The 23,630-nt window shown below is 47.4% G+C and overlaps 1 protein-coding gene across 1 annotated transcript in view; it reads left to right on the forward strand.

Annotated features, from left to right (window-relative positions):
• Positions 1-12,728: 12,728 nt before the first annotated feature.
• Positions 12,729-23,630, forward strand: part of DGAT2 (diacylglycerol O-acyltransferase 2) — a 38,785-nt gene continuing 27,883 nt past the window's right edge. The window contains exon 1 of the mRNA XM_037882636.2: positions 12,729-12,981. Within this exon, the coding sequence (XP_037738564.1) occupies positions 12,939-12,981 (43 nt within the window). The 5' untranslated portion in view covers positions 12,729-12,938. The remainder of the gene's footprint in view (positions 12,982-23,630) is intronic.

A 23,630-nucleotide genomic window follows, 5' to 3' on the forward strand; every position in this document is an offset into this window, starting at 1 on the left:
GCCGTGGTATGGCGTCTGCACAGGTAACTCAGGAAAAAGGGCGCGAAATGATTGTCTGCCCTTGCTTTCAGGGAGGGAGGGAGGGAAGGGGGGCCTGACGATATGTACCCAGAACCACCCGCGACAATGTTTTAGCCCTATCAGGCATTGGGATCTCAACCCAGAATTCCAATGGGCAGCGGAGACTGCGGGAACTGTGGGATAGCTACCCACAGTGCAACGCTCCGGAAGTCGACTCTAGCCTTGGTACTGTGGAAGCACTCCGCCGAGTTAATGCACTTAGAGCATTTTCTGTGGGGACACACACACTCGAATATATAAAACCGATGTCTAAAAAACTGACTTCTATAAATTCGACCTAATTTCGTAGTGTAGACATACCCTCGGAGGCCAGCAGGTCCCCCGCTACCTTCCCAGAGGCCAGCAGGTCTGGTTAACCTAATAGAAATGCCTAGCTCAATAGAGCTGCCGGTGTGCACACCAATATTTACAATAACTGAGGTTTTTTACCAATATTCCCCCTTTCGCAATTCTCCACCAAAATGTTATACCAATAAAATAAAAACCAGCAGGATTTTATTAAAGAGGAAAAGGCAAAATACCACATTTATTGTGAATACAGAAAGAATCAAAGTAAGCAGTTAGTTATAGTTATAACATTCCATTCAATCTCATATTTATTCACACATTCATTCATTCATACACGCACACACACACACAGGTTCTGCAAGGTTGTTATCATAGTTACCAGCCTGAGAGTTGCTCATGCCAAGCCACTGCCCAGGTGGCCTGGACATGAGGAGGGAGCAGGGCCTTGTCAGATGCTCATCTGATGCTCCTGGAAGTTGGTTTGCAGAATCAGACCCCGCCCCTCCCCCCCAAAGTTCTCACTTTCTAGAGTCCATTTTTATAGGAGTTTCTTCTTATGCCAGTCTATGGGAATTGCTTCATCATGCTGTTGCTGAATCAATCAGCAGATAGCACATTCCTGACAGCTCCATGCTGCTAGATGTTATCTTGTTCTTTGGTTCTCCCATTCTTGAGGCTGTTGGGTGGATTCCAGTCTGCCCTCCGGGGGTCCTCTGGTTATTTCCACTTGACGCCTTCTTCAGCCGATGGACACTGCATTCTTAGGCTGGCACCTCCCTGATCATTCAGTTATTATCCACACCAAGCATCCATCCACATACATCCTCTCTCTCTATTTTAATCACAATTGTTAATACAACAAAAGGGCGGGGAATCTCTGGGTGCTGTTTCTGTTGTTCCAGAGTATTGCTTTGAGTCTCTCTCTGTGTGAATTGCTTTGAGAACAGACTCTGTCTTAGAATGTACTAACGCAATTAGCAGCTTGCAAGTTTCACACATAGAGGGAGAGAAACAGTACCAGAAACCAAGAGACCTCTTAATTAGTAATACCCTGGAATTTAAACTATGGGGAATCAAACTCATTTGTGATTTTAATACAGAACTTCTTTAATATGATCCAACAGGTGCCCAGAACTGGACACAAAACTCCAGTTGAGGCCTAATCAGTGTAGAGTACAGCGGAAGAATTACTTCTCGTGTTGTGCTTACAACACTCCTGCTAATACACTGGACCTTCGCTAGAATGCGCACCTAATAACAAAAGTGACTTCTAAATTAGTGCTTGGTTTATAAATTATATATGCGAATTTGCATATAAGGTGGTCGTGGCCATGGATCCCAAATTTAATTACTTTTATTGCAATTCATTTTAACGCGGTCCCCGCTATAACACGGTCCCCACGTGGATCCCAAATCCCGTGTTCTAGTGAGGGTCTGGTGTACATCCCAGAATGATGTTTACTTTTTTTTTTTTACAACAGCATTACATTGTTGACTCTCATTTAGCCTGTGATCCACTATGACCCCCAGATCCCTTTCCGCAGTGCTCCTTCCTAGGCAGTCACTTCCCATTTTGTATAATAGGGTGGTGAGCACATACCAGCCAACCACAAGGTAACTTTTTTCCAAAAGATTGAGGGATGACACCAGTGCCCTTGTAATCTTCCTTTTCCTAAGCAAGTTCTCTGAAGGACTCTCATGAGAAGCACACTTTAGATAAGATCACTAAGTAACAGGAGATTATAAGGGTGGTGTTTAAAAACATAAACACAGCCCCTTGCTAAAATCCAAGTGATGTTATGAAGGTATGGGTGGTGGGAAAATAAAAGGCTTGAGTAATAAGAATACATAGTCTTACTTTTCATCCATGTATCTCTGAGAAAGCCCTGATCCACAAAGATATTTAAGTGCCCCTACATCCTAGACTTTGGTGCTTAAGGGCTTGTCTACATGGCAGTGTGGGCTATAGGGGGATGAATTGTGAGTGTTAGAACATATGGTGCTCTAACTGCCCTGTGCAGACCCTGCCGGTGTGAACCACATGGTACCTAGCCCTCACTGATGCAGTCCAGTTTCAAACAGGACTACACTGACATGAACTAGGTAGCTTTTAGTTCATGCCAGCAGGGCCTACATGGGGCAATTAGAGCAAAACACAGGGGGCTCCACAATTCATACCCCATCGTCCAGACTGCAGTGCTGTGTAGACAAGCCCTACATCTGGGGTGACACCTTAGTCCCAGTTCTAGGTTGAACCCTGTAAAACTCAGTGCCTGAGTTTTCCGGGTAAAAGTTCCCTAGGCACACAGGCTGCTGCCCCGCTCTAGGTGTCCAGACGCCTATCTCCCATCTAAGCCACCACATGATCCACAAACTGGGAGAAGACGGGTGTTCCACCGCCTAACTCAGGTGGTGGGCCCAATCCACTTGGGGTGCTCAGAGGCTGCCTACTGCATGGAGTCCTGTTCAAAAGCTGGAGAAGGGGGGAGACCCCTGTTCAAAACCTAGGAGGGTGTGCTAACCCCTGAGCGATGGAATTCCCTCAGCCTTTCCTGTGGTGCAGCTTCAACTTTGGATTAACTACTTAGAGTAATCGAGGTGGGGGGGCTGGCTGTGTGGCCTGGGAGACAGCAAACCCAGGGTGCAGTCCCCCTGCTCCACTCAGTCTTTAATTATGTATCATACTGGAACAGCTTCCAAAGGAGAGACTGAGGGAGCCCCCCCTCGGAATATCCCAATGCTCTCCTGAGAGGGAGGAGACCACCTGTTCAAATCCTCTTTGCCTGAGGCAGGAACTAAACCTGTGACAGCCACATCCCAGGTGAGCATGCTAACCCCTGGGCAGAATGCTATCTGGTGGCGGGGGCACCCTCTCTTCCTCTGGCTATTTTCTGTGGAGTGAGACAGGGACCTAGTGCAGTCTCACAAGAGAGAACTTGGGCATCTAGGCCATCTGACTGCAGGCGAGGGGTTCCTGCTTGTGGATCGCTAGTGAGATAGGCCTTTCCCTGCAGCCCAGAGTTAGGCACCTATCTCTGCAAGACACATGCCTCTCATTGGCTAGCTTAGGGAGCTCTCTGCCTAATGTGCTGGCTTTTGTGGATCATATTTGAAGGTGCCTATCTCTCTCCATTCATGGTATAGGGCTCTTAACTCAAGTTCTGTAGATCACAGAGTTGTGCCTGTAACTTTCTAGGTGCCATGACACTTAGCATCACAGCACCTGAGTTTCGTTGTGGATCCAGGACAAAATGCTTTACAAAGGAGGGCAGCATCATCCTCCGCATTTTACAGATGGGGAAACTGAGGCACAGAGTGGGGGCGTGACCTGCTCAAGGTCACACAGCAGGCCAGTGACCACATCAGACAAAAATGCTTGCGTCCCAGTCAAGTGCTCAGCTCACTAGCCCACACTGCTACCCACTAGATCATTCTGAGTAGTAGCTATTAGTGGCCCACCAACCTCCATGGTTCTGACTTGGAGGCTGGAGTTCACCTGCACAGAGCCCAGATACTCACTTCCCCCCATCTGAAAGCTGGGAATAATAATACTTGCCTACCTACCTACCTCACAGAGATGACATGGGAGGGAAAAGATGTTTGTACAGTCCCTTGCCATCCTGGAATTAAGACCTGGAATTTTAAAGTATAATTATTAATTCCCATGGTTGTGTGTGAGCTGTTGTTGAGGGCATGGTAGATGCCCATCCACATTGCACTACTGCTGACATATTGTGTGGGATGCCCGGAGTGAAAAATAAAACCAAATTTTGTTCTATTCTTTACAGAGAGCAGGATCACACATTACAATCAAGCAACCTTGGGAAGGAATTGGCTATTCCTATTACTAGATCAAAGCCTCCCTTATTTAAGACAAGTGAGTCTTTGCTGTCCTGCAGTCAAGACGTCTTGCAGCAGGAAAACCCTCTTAACAAGCGTTACGTAACATCATGGTCTGTCACTGCTGCTCATCTGCTCTGGAGCTGTTATGTCGATTAAAAAACCTGACAAAGGACATTTCAGACACAACCCAACAATTACAGAGGATGTGCTCCAACAGATGGAAAAACCTGGATTTGTTGCTGAAGTCAAAGATCCTTGGTGACAGCTCAGTTTGTAATACTGGAGTTGTGTCTAATTTAAACAAACACACACAAAACCTTGGGGGCCCAATTCTCTTCCCCCCACCCCTTCCACTTTCAGTGATGTGATTCAGACGTGTCTTCTTTGAAATCAATGGTGAAAACCAAGGGTAAGTGAGAGCAGGATGAGTGTGTATAAATCATGTATTGATCTGAAATCTACAATATCTTTCTAAGGGAGGCAACATTTCTCTCTGTATAAGGAACAGGATTGGAAGTTCTGTAAAATAGGAATAGCAGCACTTACCTATCTTTGTATAGTGCTTGGAGGAGGCAATATGTAGTAAGTGAACTGGCTAAAAAGCTACTTTTCTCCATTATACAGGTGGTCCCTCCATTTTAAAGTTGAGGTCTATTGACAGAGTAGGGTGAGGAAGCTGTCACTGTTGCTTCCAGAGATGTTCTGTGGATACAGGACTTCAGCCATCAAATCTGTTAACCTGGTACGTCTACTGAGCACTACAATTAAGAAAAAGAAGGGAAAAATCTGTCAGATAGCAGAAGGTCACATGGAGTTTCCTCTATCTCTGCACAAAACCTTTGAAACTATGTTGCAGGCTATGATCCTGCAATGTAAGGGGATGGACTTGATGACCTAATAGGTGTTTTCCATCTCTAGTTTCCAGGCTTACAAGTTTTTCTCTCCAGATGGCATCTTGCAGATCATGTTACACTCAAGTCTGAGTGAATAATCACTGGAATCTGTGCCAAACTCGCTGATGGAGAAAGTGGGCACGTCTTCGTTAAAAGTAGTTGAGTTAACTCAAATGCCTTCACAGGAGATATCATTTGATCACAGAACATCAGGCATCAGCACGAGCAGGGACTCCATGTAATGTATAGAGCAAAAAGACATCAGCATAAGTAAAATGAGTGGCAGCTAAAATAGTAACCAAAGCAACAGTTATAAGGAGACTTTTCTGTGTGTTTTGTCTTCTTGGCAATTTGACAAAATAAATCTTGCTGGCTCTCTCATTCAAATTCCCTTTTTATGTATCTGCTTTTACCGTCTAGTTATTATGCTATGTAACTGAAAATGTGGTTTACATTATTCAAATTAAATACATAATTACTATTGCTATCAGTAGCGGATTCTGGGCTCAAAGTAAAATTGATGTGGAAATCCCAAGATTGTGGATCCACCCATTCCCTGATGCACTCAGATCTTGAATGACTTCCCAACAGAGTTAATGGCAAAACTCCCACTGACTCCTATGATACACACTTGGGCTCTAACAGACAACAATTCATGATATTATCTAAATACAATACAGCTTTCTCTCTCCAGCTCTTTCATCAAGCCAACTCAGTAAGATACGTTATTCCTTCTAGCTGGGTGACATTTTCTATCACCCCTGTTTCCAACTGAAATGTGGTTTATTGTATTGTAGATGTTGGAATGACGCATGCTTACCTGAGTCACACGAGTAACCCAGATGAGAAGGGTTTGGTTCAGTGTGGATTTAGCCAACCTAGATGGTAGGAAGTAGCATGCAAAGAGGGGGTCTTCATCTTTTGCCCCAATTCTATTCTTAGTTACATTGATGTAAATCCAGAGTCACTCCATCAACCACAAGGTAGTTACTCTAGATTTATGACTTGCATAAATGAGATAAGAATTCTGGCCTTCTGACTTAAACCTAAGAGTCCAAAATCACAAGAATATTTGCTCCTACACAACCTGAGGACCCAATTCGGCAACCTTTACTCACATGAGTACTCACTCATGTGAATATTTGTTCCATCAAAGTTGGCACCTTCTTGACCAGCTTAACAGAGAGGCCAAGGTATGAATGGGCAAGGAGACTGAGGTGGTCTCTCTGTGTTAGAGTTGATGCACCTTGACAGTGCAAGCAGGAGGGAAACCGTGGCTAAAAGGACTGTAAGAAGTACTGTGTTTGTAACCCATGCTAGAGAACATGGCTTGGCTCTGCCTACACTTCCACTATAGTCTCGGGTTCAAATCCTTGTGATAGTCCAAGCATGGTTGGTTATACATTCACTCAACTTCCTGGAAACAAAATCTTCTAAAAATAATATCACATGGAACCAGAAACTGATAAAAGCAACACCAAAGAGAACCTGGATTTTTGCAGGAAATGGCCCACCTTGATTACCATACACATTGCGAAAAGAGTGGTCACTTTGGATGGGCTATTACCAGCAAGAGAGTGAGTTTGTCTGGGGGGGGGGGGGGGGGGGCGGAGGGTGAGAAAACCTGGATTTGTGCTGGAAATGGCCCATCTTGATGATCACTTTAGATAAGCTATTACCAGCAGGAGAGTGGGGTGGGAGGAGGTATTGTTTCATGGTGTCTGTGTATATAATAATGATATTCTGCAATTTCCACAGTATGCATCTGATGAAGTGAGCTGTAGCTCACGAAAGCTCATGCTCAAATAAATTGGTTAGTCTCTAAGGTGCCACAAGTACTCCTTTTCTTTTTGCAAAAAATATTAACTAGCTTACCTGTCCACTATTAACTAAATTTTAAATATATACATAGAGGGCAAGAGTTTCAAAGGTAGCTGAGGTCAATTATGTGCATGCATTTGTATGTGCCTAACATATGCAGCCCTAAATCGCCATACACGTTGGCAAATAGCTGATCTTTGGGTAAGTACTTTAGATATTTGTGTGTGTGAATGATGTGCACACAGATCATTACACTTGCCTGACTTTGAAAACCTGGCTTTATTATATTGTATTGTGAGGTAGCCCACAGAACTGCTTTAAACTTGTTGCTGACTCATAAACTGCTGTATACAGGTGCCTTGCAATATTTTCAAAGTCACTGAACGTTACTGCAAAAGAAAAGCTGCTTTTTGGTGGAAAGACCAAGAGCTTTGGCGGCATTTATTTTATATTCAATAGGAATATTCCTAAAAATTCAGTGCATGCATTAAAAAATGTCACTGCACAAAGGTGCATTGTTATTGCCCATTGTTTTTCCGGTCCTGCTGTTTACTAAAGACATAAAAATGCTGCCTCAAGATTTCTGCTACTACTGTAAATGGTTTTGGTGTACAAACCCCAAAGATTGCCTGCTATCCATGGTAACCTGTTCAAAACCTGTTCTCCCACAGGCTTAAGTGAACTGATAGTATGTTATTTGAAAGAATGGCATTGTTTGAGGAAGACTCTGCTGGAGATCCGGGTTGTTATCTCTGTGCCAAATCAGTAATGTGAGCACAAAGCAGCACTGTTTAAAAAAAAAAAAAAAAAAATCCACCAATGCGGCCCCCTGTAATTTACAAAAACATTTCACAAGTGAGTAGTTTGGTGGATGGGTTATTGGGGGTGGGGGAAGGGGGAAGAGATCACAGAAAGAAAAATCTAGGATCCGATTCTGCCACTCATACTCACGTTGAGTCATACACTGCTCCATGAATGGGACAACTTACAGAACAAGTACTACTTAATGCAAGTAAGGCAGGCAGAATCTGGGTTATAATCAACTTCTTTCCCATGTCCTATTATTCAAGTATATGTTGACATTGCTGTTATTCATTATTGCTATTGCAACAGCACTTAAGGGTCCCTACAGAATCAGGGTCCTATTGTACATAGGCAGTGTGCAGACAATCTACTGCAGGAGTGGGCAAACTACAGCCCGGCGCTTCAGACGTTTTAATCCAGCCCTTGAGCTCCCGCTGGGCAGCAGGGTCTGGGGCTTGCCCCGCTCTGCGCATCCTGTAGCTCCACGCAGCTCCCAGAAGCAGCGGCATGTCCCCCACTCCAGCTCCTACGCATAGGGGCAACCAGGGGGCTCTGCACACTGCCCCCGCACCAAGAGCCAATCTCACAGCTCCCATTGGCCTGGAACTGTGGCCAATGGGAGCTGTAGGGGCAGCACCTACAGATGGGGCAGCGTGCGGAGCCGTCTGGGTGCCCCTCTGTGTAGGAGCCGGAGGCAGGACATGCCACTGCTTCCGGGAGTTGCTTGAGGTAAGCGCTGCCCGGAGCCTGCACCCCTGCCCCTGCCCTGTGACCTTGCCCCAGCCCTGATCCCCCTCCCGCCCTCCAATTCCCTCGGTCGCAGCCCAGAGCACCCTCCTGAAGCCCCAACCCCTCTTCCCCAGCCCCAGCCCAGAGCCTGCTCCCCAGCCAGAGCCCTTCCGCCCCTTCACATCCCAACCCCCTGCCCCAGCCCGGCGCCCCCTCCCGCACCCTGAACTCCTCATTTTTGGCCCTACCCCAGAGCCTGCACCCCCAGCCAGAGCCCTCACCCCCTCCCACACTCCAACTCCCAATTTCGTGAGTGTTCATAGCCCGCCATACAATTTCCATACCCAGATGTGGCCCTTAGGCCAAAAAGTTTGCCCACTCTCATCTACACAGAAGCAGACCATGTCTGAATGATCACCGGTCTCTAACCCGAGTCCATGGTCCTCAGGTAGGCCTCAGACCACAGCAACTGCCTGGTAGCTCGCTGGACCCTAGCTCACCATACGTACCACCCACAGAACTTCTGACTGGAGGAGATGTCTCCGATCTCCTCTCTGGCTCAGACTCACTATTTAAGCCAGAAGGAGGGACAGAAAGTTGTCTGAGCAGCTGCTTGGTGAGTCTTGGTCTTGCTGCTGCATTGGACACTGTTTTTCTTGCCTGACTTCTGTTGTTGTTCCAGATCCCTGCTTCTATGCCTCACCTCTAGCTAGTGAGTCTGGCTCCAGCCCTTGGTTTGACTCTATCTCTGACCCCCTGCTCTGGTTTCTGACTCCTGGTCTGCCCACCAGGCCTGACTTCCTATATGCTGGTCCATTACAACAGTTCCCAGAAAGCTCACAGGCTAGGATTAAGCAGACCCGTACTAGATCTGAGGCCAAATTTTCAAAAACTGGTCTCACATTTTGCAATTGCAATTACAGGTAGAGTTTGGTGCTGTGTTACTCAGGCCCCCCACTTACTGTCACTTGACAATCTAGTTACCTGGTTTGTGGCTGCAGATTCTTAATTTTAAGGGACCCAAACTGTTTCTGCAAATAAACAGGGGTGGAAAATTATACTCATATAAATAATGGTGCAGTGACCGAAACCTGACAAAGTTAGCCCTGGAACACCACATCTCTATCCATTACAATTATTTGTATCACTGTGGCACCTAGAAGCCCTAGTTATGGACCAGGACCCCATTGTGCTAGGTGCTGTACAAACACAGAACACAAAGACTGTCCCTGCTCCAAAGAGCTTACAATCTAACTCGGTGGTTTTCAAACTGTGGGTCATGACCCAGCACTGGGTCGCGGAATGGAAGGCATTGGGTCATGGCAGCTCTGGTCAGCACTGCCGACCGGACCATTAAAAGTCCCATCGGCGGTACTAGCTGTTCTGACACTGCGCTGCGCCCCAGAAGCGGCCAGAAGCCGGACCTGCTGCTGGCCGCTAAGACTAGGAGCCGCACCTGCTGCTGGCACTTCTGGGGCGCAGCGTGGTCAGTGGTGCCAGGACAGGCCGGAAGCCTGCCTCTGCACCCCCACTGCGCCACTGACTGGGAGCTGTCTGAGGTAAGCCCGAGCCCCAACCACACACCCCAATCCCCTGCCCCAGCTCTGAGCCCCCCAAACCCAAAGCCCCTTTGTGCACCCCAAACCCCTCATCCCTGGCCCCACCCCAGAGCCTGCACCCCCACCCCAGAGCCCTGACCCGCTCCTGCACCCCAACCCTCTGCCCCAGCCCTGAGCCCCCTCCCACACCCCAAACCTGTCATCCCCAGCTCCGTTGGGTTGTGGGCATCAACAATTTTCTTCAACTGGGTCGCCAGAAAAAAAGTTTGAAAATCATTGATTTAACTACAAGACAAGACACCACAAATGGATGCAGGCAGACTGACGGGGGGAATACAAGAAAACAGCATGGTTAGCCTGATGGGCAGTGAGACTACCAGTGGCCTAACTTGTCAAGTTTTTTTAGGCATCATGGCAAAGAGGAGTTTTGAGGAAAGATTTGAAGGAGGATACAGAGTTAGTTTTGCAGATGTTTATAAGGAGCTCCTCCCAACTGAAGGCCAGCATAGGAGAAAGCACACAGGTGTGATCTCATTGATACAGTTAACTCAGTCAGCGCCAAACAGATGGCAATAGATGTTCATAGATAGATGATCATAGATTCCAAGGCCAGAAGGGACTATTGTGATAGTTTAGTATGACCTCCTATATAACGCAAGTCATAGAACGTACCATAGCACTGCTTGCTTCAGGAATCCATACTCCTCGCCCATCCTCTTTCCTATATGATAATATTAAAGTATACTGTAACTATGGGTTTTTCCATCCAGGACGCATCGCTGTAGCTTACACCAGGAGTTGCTGGGCAAAACAGAGCTTCCAGACAGACTGTTGCAATATTCCTTTTTGGTACATATTACAACAGAATATTGGGACTGTCAACAGGACAGTTCAAATGCTCTTTTGGCACCGAATGGTTTATACAGTAATGGCTCAGGGGATTGCTTATGGGAAATCCAAAACCTTTCACCTCTAGGTCACTGATTTGAGTCCAGCACAGGCTGGTAGCGACCAAAAGCTATAACCATCTGTTGACTCTCTGGTCACTTTATTGTGAAATGAGTTGTTGATCTCACGTCAGATCCTAACAGATGGGTATCCCCATGCCAGAAAGTTATTGTTTCAGCTTGCCCTCCTGCCAGCAGGGATGCTATGATTGCATGGGCAAGAACATAACTCAAGCTCACCCCTAAAGGTAGTTGCTGCTAGGTGAGGGTTGAAGTGGCTCGAGGAAGCTAGCACTGCTGCAGCCCATGCTGGAAGTGTGGGGAAATACAGAAAAATAATAGCAACGTTCAGCACTAACATTAGATCTCAAATTTCTTCACAAAGTTGGATAAATATTATCCCCAAGTCAGAGAGATGGAGTGAAGGGCCTGAACCTGCTCTCTCTAAAGTCAATAGCAAAAACTCCCTTTTCAGGGCAGGATCGGACTCTAAGGACCTGACCCAACGCCCATTAAAATCAATGGCACATTTCCTACTGGAAGCAGGAACAGGCCCTTTGGGCCAGATTTTGAAAAATATGCTGGTGCTTAAAGATGCACCTACTAGGATTTTCAAAAGGCACCTAGCTCCCCTTGAAACTGATGGAATTAGGCATTTGGGCACTTCTGAAAATCTCACTAGGTGCCATCTGCATCTTTAGGGGCCTAAACACCTTTTGCCCAAGTTGCCCAAAGAGTAGTTAATGCCAGTGAAGGATCAAACCCTGGTAGAGCTGGGAAGATAACCAAGGTCTTCTAACTTCTGAAGAGCACTTTGAACTCGATCACTAAATTAGCGCGCACGCATACACACACACAGAGAAAAGCAATACGCTGAAATGCATAAATAGATTCCTCATCTGGAATTAAATCTGTACAGCATCCATAAAGGATTTCAGAGTAATATTTTCTTAAACACAGACTTTGTACGGATCAGAGGAGAAAAAAAGTGTGCCCAACAGCAGCAAAATATTCACTATTTGGCATGTATTTTTTCATCCAAAAGCTTTGAGGGGAACATGACAGGTACTCAATAATCTCGAGGCTTCTGTAATGCTGTTCTCCCAACGCTCTGAAAGCCCTTTACATAACACATTATACAGCGCCTAGCACAATCAGTTCCTGGCCCAGGACTAGAGCCCCTAACGATACTGCAGTAATAAGACGAATGATAATACTGCACAGCGCTCAGACCAGCCAGGGGCTGTTCCTCCCATCCCATAGCACATTAAACCAAGGCGCAGGAAGCGGCTAGGGCCAAGTCACACCGGTGTGGCTCCATCCACAGAGCAAGAGTTCGCCCTGCACCCCTGGGCCCGCGCCACGAGTCAGCAGCAGGGGCAGGGAGGACACCCACGCGCCTGGCTCCTGCTGCCTGCGGGCCACTCCCCGGGGGGGGGGGGCGGGGAGGGGAACCCCATGAAACTTCCTGCGGTTCGGGTGGCCCCCAGGGCCGCCCGCGGCCATGCCGCCGGCTCCACGCACCGGCCACTGGGGACGGAAGAGCATTTCCTTTCGCTTGCAAGAGCTTGCCACCGAAATTGCACACGCCTCCCGCCCTTGCAACACACGGGCTCTTTTTGCAACACCATTGTTCAACATATCTATTTTTATAAAGCGAACTCCCCCCTCCCCCCAGCACATCCACCCCCCCGGGCAACACCCCCCCCCCCGTGCATCCCTGGCGAGCAGCCACCGGCCCCCGCGGCTGCATCACAATCCCCGCGGGGGGGCAGGCAGGGCGCCTGCGCGCCGCCTCCCTCCCGGCCGGCCGATATAAAGCGGTGCGGGGCGGCCGGCCGGGCTGTGCGGGGCTGCGGGCGGTGCACGGGAGGGGCTGCGCTCCGCTCGGGTCTCTGCCTCCCACGGACGCCCCGGCCCCAGCCCCAGCGGGGCGCGGTATGGACCTGCCTGGGGGGCGCCGACGCTGAGCCATGATGAAGACCATCATCGCCGCCTACTCGGGCGTCTTGCGAGGTAACCGCAGCCTTCCTAGCGGGGCCATATGCCTCTGTATGGACCAGCCGCCGGCGAGCCTCTGCGCAGACGACCTCGGGCGATGAATTGGGCCGGTCTCAGCTCCTGGCTGTCCCCTTCTCCCCCACCCCCCCAAAATCTGGCGCAAAGTCTGGAGGGGGCTGGCTGCCGCATTAGGCATTCTGCCCCCCCCCCCCGCGCCCCCTGCGTTGGGGGGTTTCTTTCCCCCCTGTTGATTGTGTGACTGACTAACGTGCCTGCTGGAGCGGTGTTTGGAGCATGACTCTGGGGCAGGTGCACTGGCTGGCTGCTTGGCTTTTCATTTTGGGAGGGCTGCTGGGGCCAGAGCCTTGGAGCTGTGTGTTGTGAGGCTACCGCTCCCTCTCCCCCAGTAGCAGTGTGGCTGTATCTTAAGGCAGTGGGTCTCGACCTGGGGTATGGGTACCCTGGGAGTAAACAGAGGTCTTCCAGGGGGTACACCAGCTCCTCTAGGTACTTGCCTAGCTTTACAGCAGGGTACGTAAAAAGCACTGTCAGTACACACTGAAATTTCATGCAGACAAAATGATCAAGCTGGCCATTTTTCAGTAACCGTGTGGCTGTGACACTTTTGTGTTTTTCTGTCTGATTTTGTAAGCAAATAGGTTTTAAAGTAAGGTGAAACTTAGGGACCTGTAAGACAAAGCAGACTCCTGGAAGGGGCACAGTAGGCTGGAAAGGTTGAGCGCCACTGCCTTAAGGAAAAGAGAAATACTTGGAGCATTGTTTGCAGCTTTGGGAGGCTTCCATGGGGGGTCTGTTTGGGGTCGACTCTTCAGCGAGCCTTGGAAAAGCTGCTGGGTTTGTCAGACTCTGATGCCTCACAGCCTGTCGCAAGAGTCTTTCTGGGTTTGATGTGTTCCTGAGGTTCTCATTTTCCTAATAACACATGGGATTTTGTGTGCGAGGGGAAGATGAATATAATAGCTTTTATTATCGGCCTTGTGGATGCAAATGACCATTTCATTGGAAACTAGCTGTGAAAACTTAATTTAGTTCCTTAAATGCTCCTATTCCTATACTCATGGCAGGAGGAAGAAGCTGGAAAGAAGTGACTGATGTCCATCTCCCTAAAACATCTTAAAGATTAAGTTTTTAAAAATAGGCTTTTATCCAGGGCAGCATGGGTTAGTGGCTAAGACTTCCTTTCACCTCTACCCACCAATACAAAACTCTCCTCTCATTTCTGTAGTGAAATGAGGTTGGTGACCCTCAGCTGTGGTGAGGAGAGAGACCTGAAGGAGACTTTCAGCTTGACAAACTATCTGTTTATATGTTTCAGAGTAACAGCTGTGTTAGTCTGTATTTGCAAAAAGAAAAGGAGTACTTGTGGCACCTTAGAGACTAACCAATTTAACACGGCTGTTACTCTGAAACCTGTCATTATACAAGGCACTGCATTTAGCCGTATGGAGTGGAAATCTATCAACTGCATGAAAATATTAAATTGGTTAGTCTCTAAGGTGCCACAAGTACTCCTTATCTGTTTATAGACCCTGAACACTCCATCTAGGGTCGAACCTTTACCTCAGGGTTGAGGTCATTGGACGGGCAATGTGATGAAGCTCATGTTATAGCTGCCTTGGGTGTCAGTAAACAAGGCCTCTGAAGGTACAGCAGCAATAAATTAGCGAGTGCAAATGTTTACGCCTCAGAGCCTGTTCTCTCCTCTTTAGAGAAACCGGTTTACTGGCGTTTTAGCAGTGATGCGGGGCTTCCACACAGGTAGTTTTACATAACTTTGATAAACTGAAACTTTAAAAATCACCCACACTTGATGATCTGTACCACAGTGCGGCCTGGAGACCCCCTTGTGCTGTACACGTACCTGTTGAGACGGCTCCTGCTCTGAAGAGCTGAGTAGACACTGGACAGAGAGTGGGAAAGGAAATGGCGGCCCTGAGGTAAAGTGACCTGTCCAGGCAGGGTTTGCCAACATGAAGAGCTGTGTGGGAGGGAACTACCACTCTTCTGACTTCTATTCCAGTACCCTGTCCACTAGCATGCACTCCCTCCACTACTGTCCTTGCCTCTGGATTTCTGGTCTTCCATGTGTCTTTTGGGCTCCCATCCTGCAAGTAGCTTTGATGTGGATGCCTGTGTAACACCGACAGACCCTGCTTGTCGGTGGGTGGGATCGAACCTGGATGGGGGGAGGGATAGCTGAGCGGTTTGAGCATTGGCCTGCTAAACCCAGGGTTGTGAGTTCAATCCTTGCCATTTAGGGATCTGGGGCAAAAATTGGGGATTGGTCCTGCTTTGAGCAGGGGGTTGGACTAGATGGTCCCTTCCAACCCCGATAGTCTGTGATTCTGTGATCTCTGGAGCTAAATGCTTGAGCCTCTACTGCATGAGCTAAAAGCCACATGGCTCTTAGCTGAGGCTGTAGCAAACTCATTAATTCTAAGTGGTCTCAGTGCCACTAGAGGGGACAGAACACCACACTCAGGAGGTGTGTGGAATGGAATCAGGAGGCACCTACACAAGGCTCTGTGTGAGCAGTTCTGATTGCAGGGTCTTGGAAAAGAGACTGTATTTTGCTCTCCTGGTCAGCACTAAGAACACTGTTGGCCCTTAATAAATAAAACCAAGAAGTTGTGGTAAACTGACAAAAGCAGAGATTTTCCCCGGTGCCATTTGGAGATGAGAGCCTGTGACATGAGCTGACAGTGCAGTGTAAACTACACTACTCCACTTTTGTACTTCACTTACTTTGTTAAGAAGAGACTAAATCATTCATGGAAGGTATCAGATATGTAGCACTGACCTGATAGACCACAATGGCACCTCCTTTGTGAAGCCCATTCTGAGCCAATATATTGTTGTTGTATTTAGGGCATGTGCATATTTTAAAGTGGCCTGTTTACGTACAGTGTAGTTGGCCTTAACTCAAAATAATCTGATGTAGAGATGGAAAGCTGTCTTAATTCTCCACGCAGGTCAGTTTCCCTTCAGGCCTGCACTGGTGCATTTGCAAATTCTCTTCTACAAGTATGACTTGTTCACCTTGGAAGGAAGGTATTGCTTTGGTAAGTGTAGCTTCCTTCCAAGGTGAAGTTAATTAAATGTCGCCACTTTCTAGGCTTGCAAGCTGTTCACAGCTCTGTAATTCGTCAGAAGTGACTGATACCTTTGTGTGGGGGTGGGGGAGATTTTAAAAGCCTGTCTGTAAAAACAAGAAGGACCCCATCCAGAGAGAAGCTGTGGAACCTTGTGATTCCTCCTGTACCACTGGAATGAGTTTTGTCTTTTACAGAAACTGTTTAGTGGGATTCACCTGGCAGAGCACAGGGAATTTGGAGGCAGTGTGACTTAGTGGGTAGTGGACTGAGCTGGCAGTCAGGAGTCCTGGATTATATTTCCCAGTTCTGCCATTGATCTGTTGCGTGACACTGGGCAGATCACTTCACCTGTCTGCCTCTGGTTCCCTCTTATCCCCTGACTTTGTCAATCTAGATTGTAGCCTCATTAGGGCAAGAACTGTCTCTCGCTAGGTGTTTGCGTAGTGCCTAGCATAATGGGACCCTAGTCTGCCATAGCTTCCAGGAGCTGCCCTCATACAAATAGTCACTTGGGGTCTCCAGGCTTGTCCTCTGAAAAGAAAAGTTACCCCACTCAAATAGTGGGATCAGCAGTGATGCCCAGCACTCAGTCTGTTTTGTTTTTTCCTTCTGCTCCAGAAAGAGGTGGGCAATGAAAGTTTTTGGAAAATGTAGGGGACAATTTCCTGGTGCAAGTGCTGGAGGAGCCAACTGGGGGGGAGCTTTTCTTGACCTGCTGCTCACAAACCAGGAAGAATTAGTAGGGGAAGCAAAAGTGGATGGGAATCTGGGAGGCAGTGACCATGAGTTGGTCAAGTTCAGGATCCTGACACAGGGAAGAAAGGTAAGTAGCAGAATACGGACCCTGGACTTCAGGAAAGCAGACTTCGACTCCCTCAGGGAACTGATGGGTAGGATCCCCTGGGGGAATAACATGAGGGGGAAAGGAGTCCAGGAGAGCTGGCTGTATTTCAAGGAATCCCTATTGAGGTTACAGGGACAAACCATCCCGATGTGTCGAAAGAATAGTAAATATGGCAGGAGACCAGCTTGGCTTAACGGTGAAATCCTTGTGGATCTTAAACATAAAATAGAAGCTTACAAGAAGTGGAAGATTGGACAGATGACCAGGGAAGAGTATAAAAATATTGCTCGGGCATGTAGGAATGAAATCAGGAGGGCCAAATCACATCTGGAGCTGCAGCTAGCAAGAGATGTTAAGAGTAACAAGAAGGGTTTCTTCAGGTATGTTGGCAACAAGAAGAGAGCCAAGTAAAGTGTGGGCCCCTTACTGAATGAGGGAGGCAACCTAGTGACAGAGGATGTGGAAAAAGCTAATGTACTCAATGCTTTCTTTGCCTCTGTCTTCACAAACAAGGTCAGCTCCCAGACTGCTGTGCTGGGCAACACAGCATGGGGAGTAGGTGGCCAGCCCTCTGTGGAGAAAGAGGTGGTTAGGGACTATTTAGAAAAGCTGGACATGCACAAGTCCATGGGGCCAGATGCATTTCATCCGAGAGTGCTAAAGGAATTGGCGGCTGTGATTGCAGAGCCATTGGCCATTATCTTTGAAAACTCGTGGCGAACGGGGGAAGTCCCGGATGACTGGAAAAAGGCTAATGTAGTGCCCATCTTTGAAAAAGGGAAGAAGGAGGATCCTGGGAACTACAGGCCAGTCAGCCTCACCTCAGTCCCTGGAAAAATCATGGAGCAGGTCCTCAAGGAATCAATCCTGAAGCACTTACACGAGAGGAAAGTGATCAGGAACAGTCAGCATGGATTCACCAAGGGAAGGTCATGCCTGACTAATCTAATTGCCTTCTATGATGAGATTACTGGTTCTGTGGATGAAGGGAAAGCAGTGGATGTATTGTTTCTTGACTTTAGCAAAGCTTTCGACACAGTCTCCCACAGTATTCTTGTCAGCAAGTTAAAGAAGTATGGGCTGGATGAATGCACTATAAGGTGGGTAGAAAGTTGGCTAGATTGTCGGGCTCAACGGGTAGTGATCAATGGCTCCATGTCTAGTTGGCAGCCGGTGTCAAGTGGAGTTCCCCAGGGGTCGGTCCTGGGGCTGGTTTTGTTCAATATCTTCATAAATGATCTGGAGGATGGTGTGGATTGCACTCTCCGCAAATTTGCGGATGATACTAAACTAGGAGGAATGGTAGATACAGTGGCAGGTAGGGATAGGATACAGAGGGACCTAGACAAATTGGAGGATTGGGCCAAAAGAAATCTGATGAGGTTCAACAAGGATAAGTGCAGGGTCCTGCACTTAGGACGGAAGAATCCAATGCACCGCTACAGACTAGGGACCGAATGGCTAGGCAGCAGTTCTGTGGAAATGGACCTAGGGGTGACAGTGGACTAGAAGCTGGATATGAGTCAACAGTGTGCCCTTGTTGCCAAGAAGGCCAATGGCATTTTGGGATGTATAAGTAGGGGCATAGCCAGCAGATCGAGGGACGTGATCGTTCCCCTCTATTCGACATTGGTGAGGCCTCATCTGGAGTACTGTGTCCAGTTTTGGGCCCCACACTACAAGAAGGATGTGGATAAATTGGAGAGAGTCCAGCAAAGGGCAACAAAAATGATTAGGGGTCTGGAACACATGACTTATGAGGAGAGGCTGAGGGAACTGGGATTGTTTAGTCTGCAGAAGAGAAGAATGAGGGGGGATTTGATAGCTACTTTCAACTACCTGAGAGGTGGTTCCAAAGAGGATGGTTCTAAACTATTCTCAGTGGTAGAAGGTGACAGGACAAGGAGTAATGGTCTCAAGTTGCAGTGGGGGAGGTTTAGGTTGGATATTAGGAAAAACTTTTTCACTAGGAGGGTGGTGAAACACTGGAATGCATTACCTAGGGAGGTGGTAGAATCTCCTTCCTTGGAAGTTTTTAAGGTCAGGCTTGACAAAGCTCTGGCTGGGATGATTTAATTGGGGATTGGTCCTGCTTTGAGCAGGGGGTTGGACTAGATGACCTCCTGAGGTCCCTTCCAACCCTGATATTCTATGATGGGGGTGGAATGAATTCAAAATGTTTCCTCTAAGCATCTTCTGTGCAACGACTTACACCAATGCTAGGAATGGGTTGAAGCCCAGCTGAGAGTTCCCTGCATGGATTTGTCTAGTATAGACAAACTTCCTGTGAAACTGTCTTTGGGCTGAGGAGCAGTACCAGACTGCTGCTGGCACTAAAGATGCTGCAGCTGACTGTTCTTCCCCTGCTGGTTTTTGGCCCAGTGGAACTGTACGGTTGCTGGGTCTTGCCACGCACAAGCTTACCTGAGTGGTGCGTTGCACAGCCCTACGACCCTAGAGTGTGCAAGTGGTGCAGAGCCCTGGACAATCCTGATAAGCTGAAAGTCCAGGATCTGGGGGCCTCTGAATGCGGCAGGGTCATGTGCACATTTTGTTGCCTTTTGGGTTACTGTCTTGGAGAGGTAGGAGGGAACAGCCTAATGTTCACCAGAATGCATAGATTGCCTCAGGTCTGCATCTAGGGGCTGCTGCTTGGGAACCCTTGGGGAAAAATTGCTTCCGCTTTTCACCCACTGTCTGTTCACCTGCCTCCCGCAGGGTCCCCTGGCCTGTGCTGGGTGCTGTTATTTTCTGCAGGCGCTAGATGCCATCTGGGAAGTAGCAGCCAGCAAGAAGCTGGGAGAGGTATAGCTGTATGTAGGGCGGAGCGGCACTGTAGCACAGACCATCTTGTTTTTCAGCCGCATCTCTTCTTTTCTCCTCGCTCAAGGGCGGGCCCCTGCTTCCCAGAACTCCTCAGTGGGCCCCTCCAGCTCCTTTCCTATCCTGATCCTCCTGGCCAACTCCATCTTGACCCAGTGTAACCACCTTAGCTCCTCTCCTGCCCTGAGCCCTTCCCTTGGCTTGCCTCTCTGGTTTCTCCCCCGCAGGCAATCATGCCTTTGGGGGTGCAGATCAAATGGGATTAGTGAGAGCTGTGCTGCTGGGGTGTGCGTGCAAATCGATGGGCTGCCTGTGAAGTCTGTGTGTGTTTGTACTGTGCTGGCCTGTTGCGCACAGCGGGAGCAACGAGGCTCTCGCAGGCAGCGCTCTAGAGCAGGAGGTGATACTGTAGCTGGACTTGAAGCTTAGTTGGCCTGGGCAAGGTTTCATTCTAGATCCAGGCCCCAGACATTTGCCACCAGGCACTATAGGCTAATCTGGCCCTGCTTAATGCTGTGTCCTCCAGCAGCCCCTTCTTCCTATAGTAATTCTCTGGCTTTTAGCACTGGCTGCTGCTGGACTGAATCTGTTCAGAGCTAAAACTGGAACCTATAAAATAGCTGTGATCTGCATAAGTCTAGCAGTTTTTTGTGTAGTGGAGTCTCTGGCTCCTATCCCTTTTTTGCGGGGGAGGGGGTATAAATTCTGCTTGGGGCAGTCTGTTCTATAAGGGCACCAATGTAGAAGACTTAAAGGTATTTACACTAGTGCAGTTTACCCAGGTTCAGCACCAGGATAAGATGCACTAGTACAAATGAAAATGCACTATTGTCAATCGTGTCTTCACTAGAGTTTGCACTGGTGGCTTAAAATTCACTATAGGACAAGGCTTAAGGATCAACAGCTGTTCTGCTTCTGGTTTCAGATACCAAGTGTGAATGGGAAGAGGCTGTAGTAGGAACCAGAATAGGTGAGTGATTTGACTGCAGAGAGGGAAGTGATGAAGCCAGGCAAAAAGGCTCTAGCAACTCTGTATCATAGATCACTTTAAGATTTTACCTGTTTCTGTCAAACAATCAGTAATGCCACTGGAGTTCCTTATGTGTCTGTCATTACTATTGTTTGCCTCCACTTAAAGGAATAACTCTCCATCACCATGGTCTTCTAGAAAATACACTTCAGTGCCTGCTTCCTTACAGGATGGTACTATTCAGGAAGTCTTTAAGATCGACCAGTCTGTTTCTAGGTCTGAGCAGCGTGCAGTACTTGAGGCAATATTGCAACATATCTACTCTCCAAAGCTCTTTGGATCCTCCTCACCAAGGGAATTCCATATGAAGGCTATACCAGCTGTAGACTATAGTCCAGCACAGTTCATAATCCTGCTGGAAGGCTATCTTTCAGATGCTTAGAAATGGGCAGGCTGCCACAGAGGATCATTGGCTGTATAACTGCTATTCAAGCTCAAGCTGTATTAGAATATACAATCTTGTGGAACTTGCCAGAGGAGAAAAGGAGGACGGGGTGGAAAAATGGTGTGGAAAAATCTATCCATAAGTACTGAGTTCAGTGCTGCTGGTGGTGCTCTCCCCAGTCCTGATTTACTGTCATGGGGTGGGGGTGCAGGGTCTTTGAGCCTCATGTGATCTTTACAGAAAGTCTACTGCATACATATTCAAGCCTGAAGGTAATCTGTTCTTCCTCTTTAACTTTCCTTCAAGTTGACAAGCAGTGTGGTTCCTTAACTGCAAACAGAGGTGCCTGGTGCTTTTTCTGCAAAACTTTCAGCTGTTCTTGGCCAGAGATAAAGCAAGGCAGATGCACCTAATTTTTGTACCCTTGATAAAAATGCAGAAACTGTCTTGTTGCCCAGGTAATTCTCAAAGTGCTAGGTGATATAGAGAAGTGCTTCAATTGTTCCTGCAGTTGGGCATGGGCAGTGGTGTAGTTCAGTGTCCTGACCCTGTTACCTCAAAGAGCCCTGCCTGCTAGACAGGATTGCTAAGAACGTGCTCCATATTACTGGATGGGAGACTGTGCTGTCGGTAGTCCCATTCCTGAAATGGTGTTCTGGAATGGGTGGCCATAACCGCAGCCAGTAAACATTCCAAAGTGGAGCAGATAGCGAATGGGACCAAAGAACAGTTACTGTCTTATTACTGCTTCAGTAGAAGATGATGATAGCTCCTATTTTTGCAGGATTAAATTTTGGACACAGGGAAGAGATTAATGTAAATGGTGATCAAAGACCAGGTCAGTCCATATCGTCCTTGCTTCCCCTCATAAATGGGCTAACCCTGGATGTCTAAGTAGAACCAGTCTCATTCTCTTCCAGACATGGAAAGGGGATGCTGGGGATATGTGGGCTTTTTTCTTAAATTCTAGGGAAATACATTCAGACTACACACTAGTAGCTTAGAATATAACAGTTATGGCTGAACTATGAGCAGTCCTTCTGATCAAGTCAAAATTTGTCACCTCTGTTACTCATGTAATTTACAACACCTAGTACTTGGGTTGGGGGAGGGGACTCCTTGGCAAACTCCTTGCAATTGTTGGGAGATTCCCTGTGAAGAGAAGACAAGGAAGACTTATACTTAGTGCCACCAGTAACTAAACTGTGTAGAGTAGCCAACTTGGAGGTATGTTGTAATTCACCTTTACAAATTCTCTAACCTCCTCTGGGATCTCTTAACAAACCTAGTACTACCAAGAAGTCTTACCATGAACTGCAGTATCTCTGATATCCCAGAATACATCATTCTGTCCCACACTAATGGACTGGAAAGTACTAAGTCAGAATTCTAAATAAGTAAGCTAAAGCTTTCTATGCCAAAAAGCTGGTTAAGCATTCAGCACAAACTTGAGTTTACAGTTCAGCTTATCCCTCTTGAAAAACCCTCTGAATTACTTCTGATTAAACACTTCATAATTGGTTTTTATTTTGTTGGATTAATGTTTGTAATTGAGTAACTTTCAGAAAACCAAACACTTAGCAACCTGTTAAATCTCCTTCTGATAAATAGCTTTTCATTGCTGTGCATTTGCTCTGGAGTATGTATCACTTCACCGTGAAGCAGCAAATCCTAGCATACATGATGCATAGTGCAGTTTCAAGCATGGGTGTGTTGGTGGTAGCATATTACCAATCTGCAATACCCAATATTAGGGGTTGTCAGTAAAGTAAATAGCCCATCTGTTTGTTAGTATCCAGGAAGTGCTGAAGAAGTCTACAGGAGATTAAACAGGTCCTTGGTTCAGGAGAAAGGGGGTAGGGACCCACTCCAAGAGTGCAGTGTATAGAGACTTACTCAAGGTAAGTAAACATACCTCTGAATAGCAGCACCTGCAACTATACTGTGATAAAATTACAAGGATTAGGTTTTCATGCTTCTGGTATAAACTAATTGCTGGCTGTCTCCAGAAGGAAACTGTCTCACGAGGTAAGGTATTGTGCAACTATGTCTTCCTCTCCAGTAACTGGCATTGAGTACTTTTGGAGGCAGGATGCTGGACAAGAGTGGTCTGTACCACTCTGATTATTGCAGAGGAGCTGTTCTAGTTGTACCTTGGAGGCCTTCTGTTAAGGCTTACACTAAGGCAGTTTGGCTTTTGCAAAAACTACGGCAGTAGGAATTCTCCTAGATCTGGATTTGCCAGCAGCCATGCTCCTGGTGGACTTTGCTGGATGGTATAAGGTATACCCTAATGCCAGGTTCTTCATTGTTTGCAGGTGTAGAATCTTTCTCTTGTCTCAGACTTGAAAATGCCTTTGGTTTAAAGGATTCAACAAAATATCCTCTGACACAATATGGCTACTGCGGTGGGCAGTGTAGTAGCCTGGCTTGCAATTCCACAATGCATTTGACTTATAAAAACAC

This window comes from Chelonia mydas, chromosome 1 (assembly GCF_015237465.2).
Source record: "Chelonia mydas isolate rCheMyd1 chromosome 1, rCheMyd1.pri.v2, whole genome shotgun sequence".
NCBI lineage: Eukaryota > Metazoa > Chordata > Testudines > Cheloniidae > Chelonia > Chelonia mydas.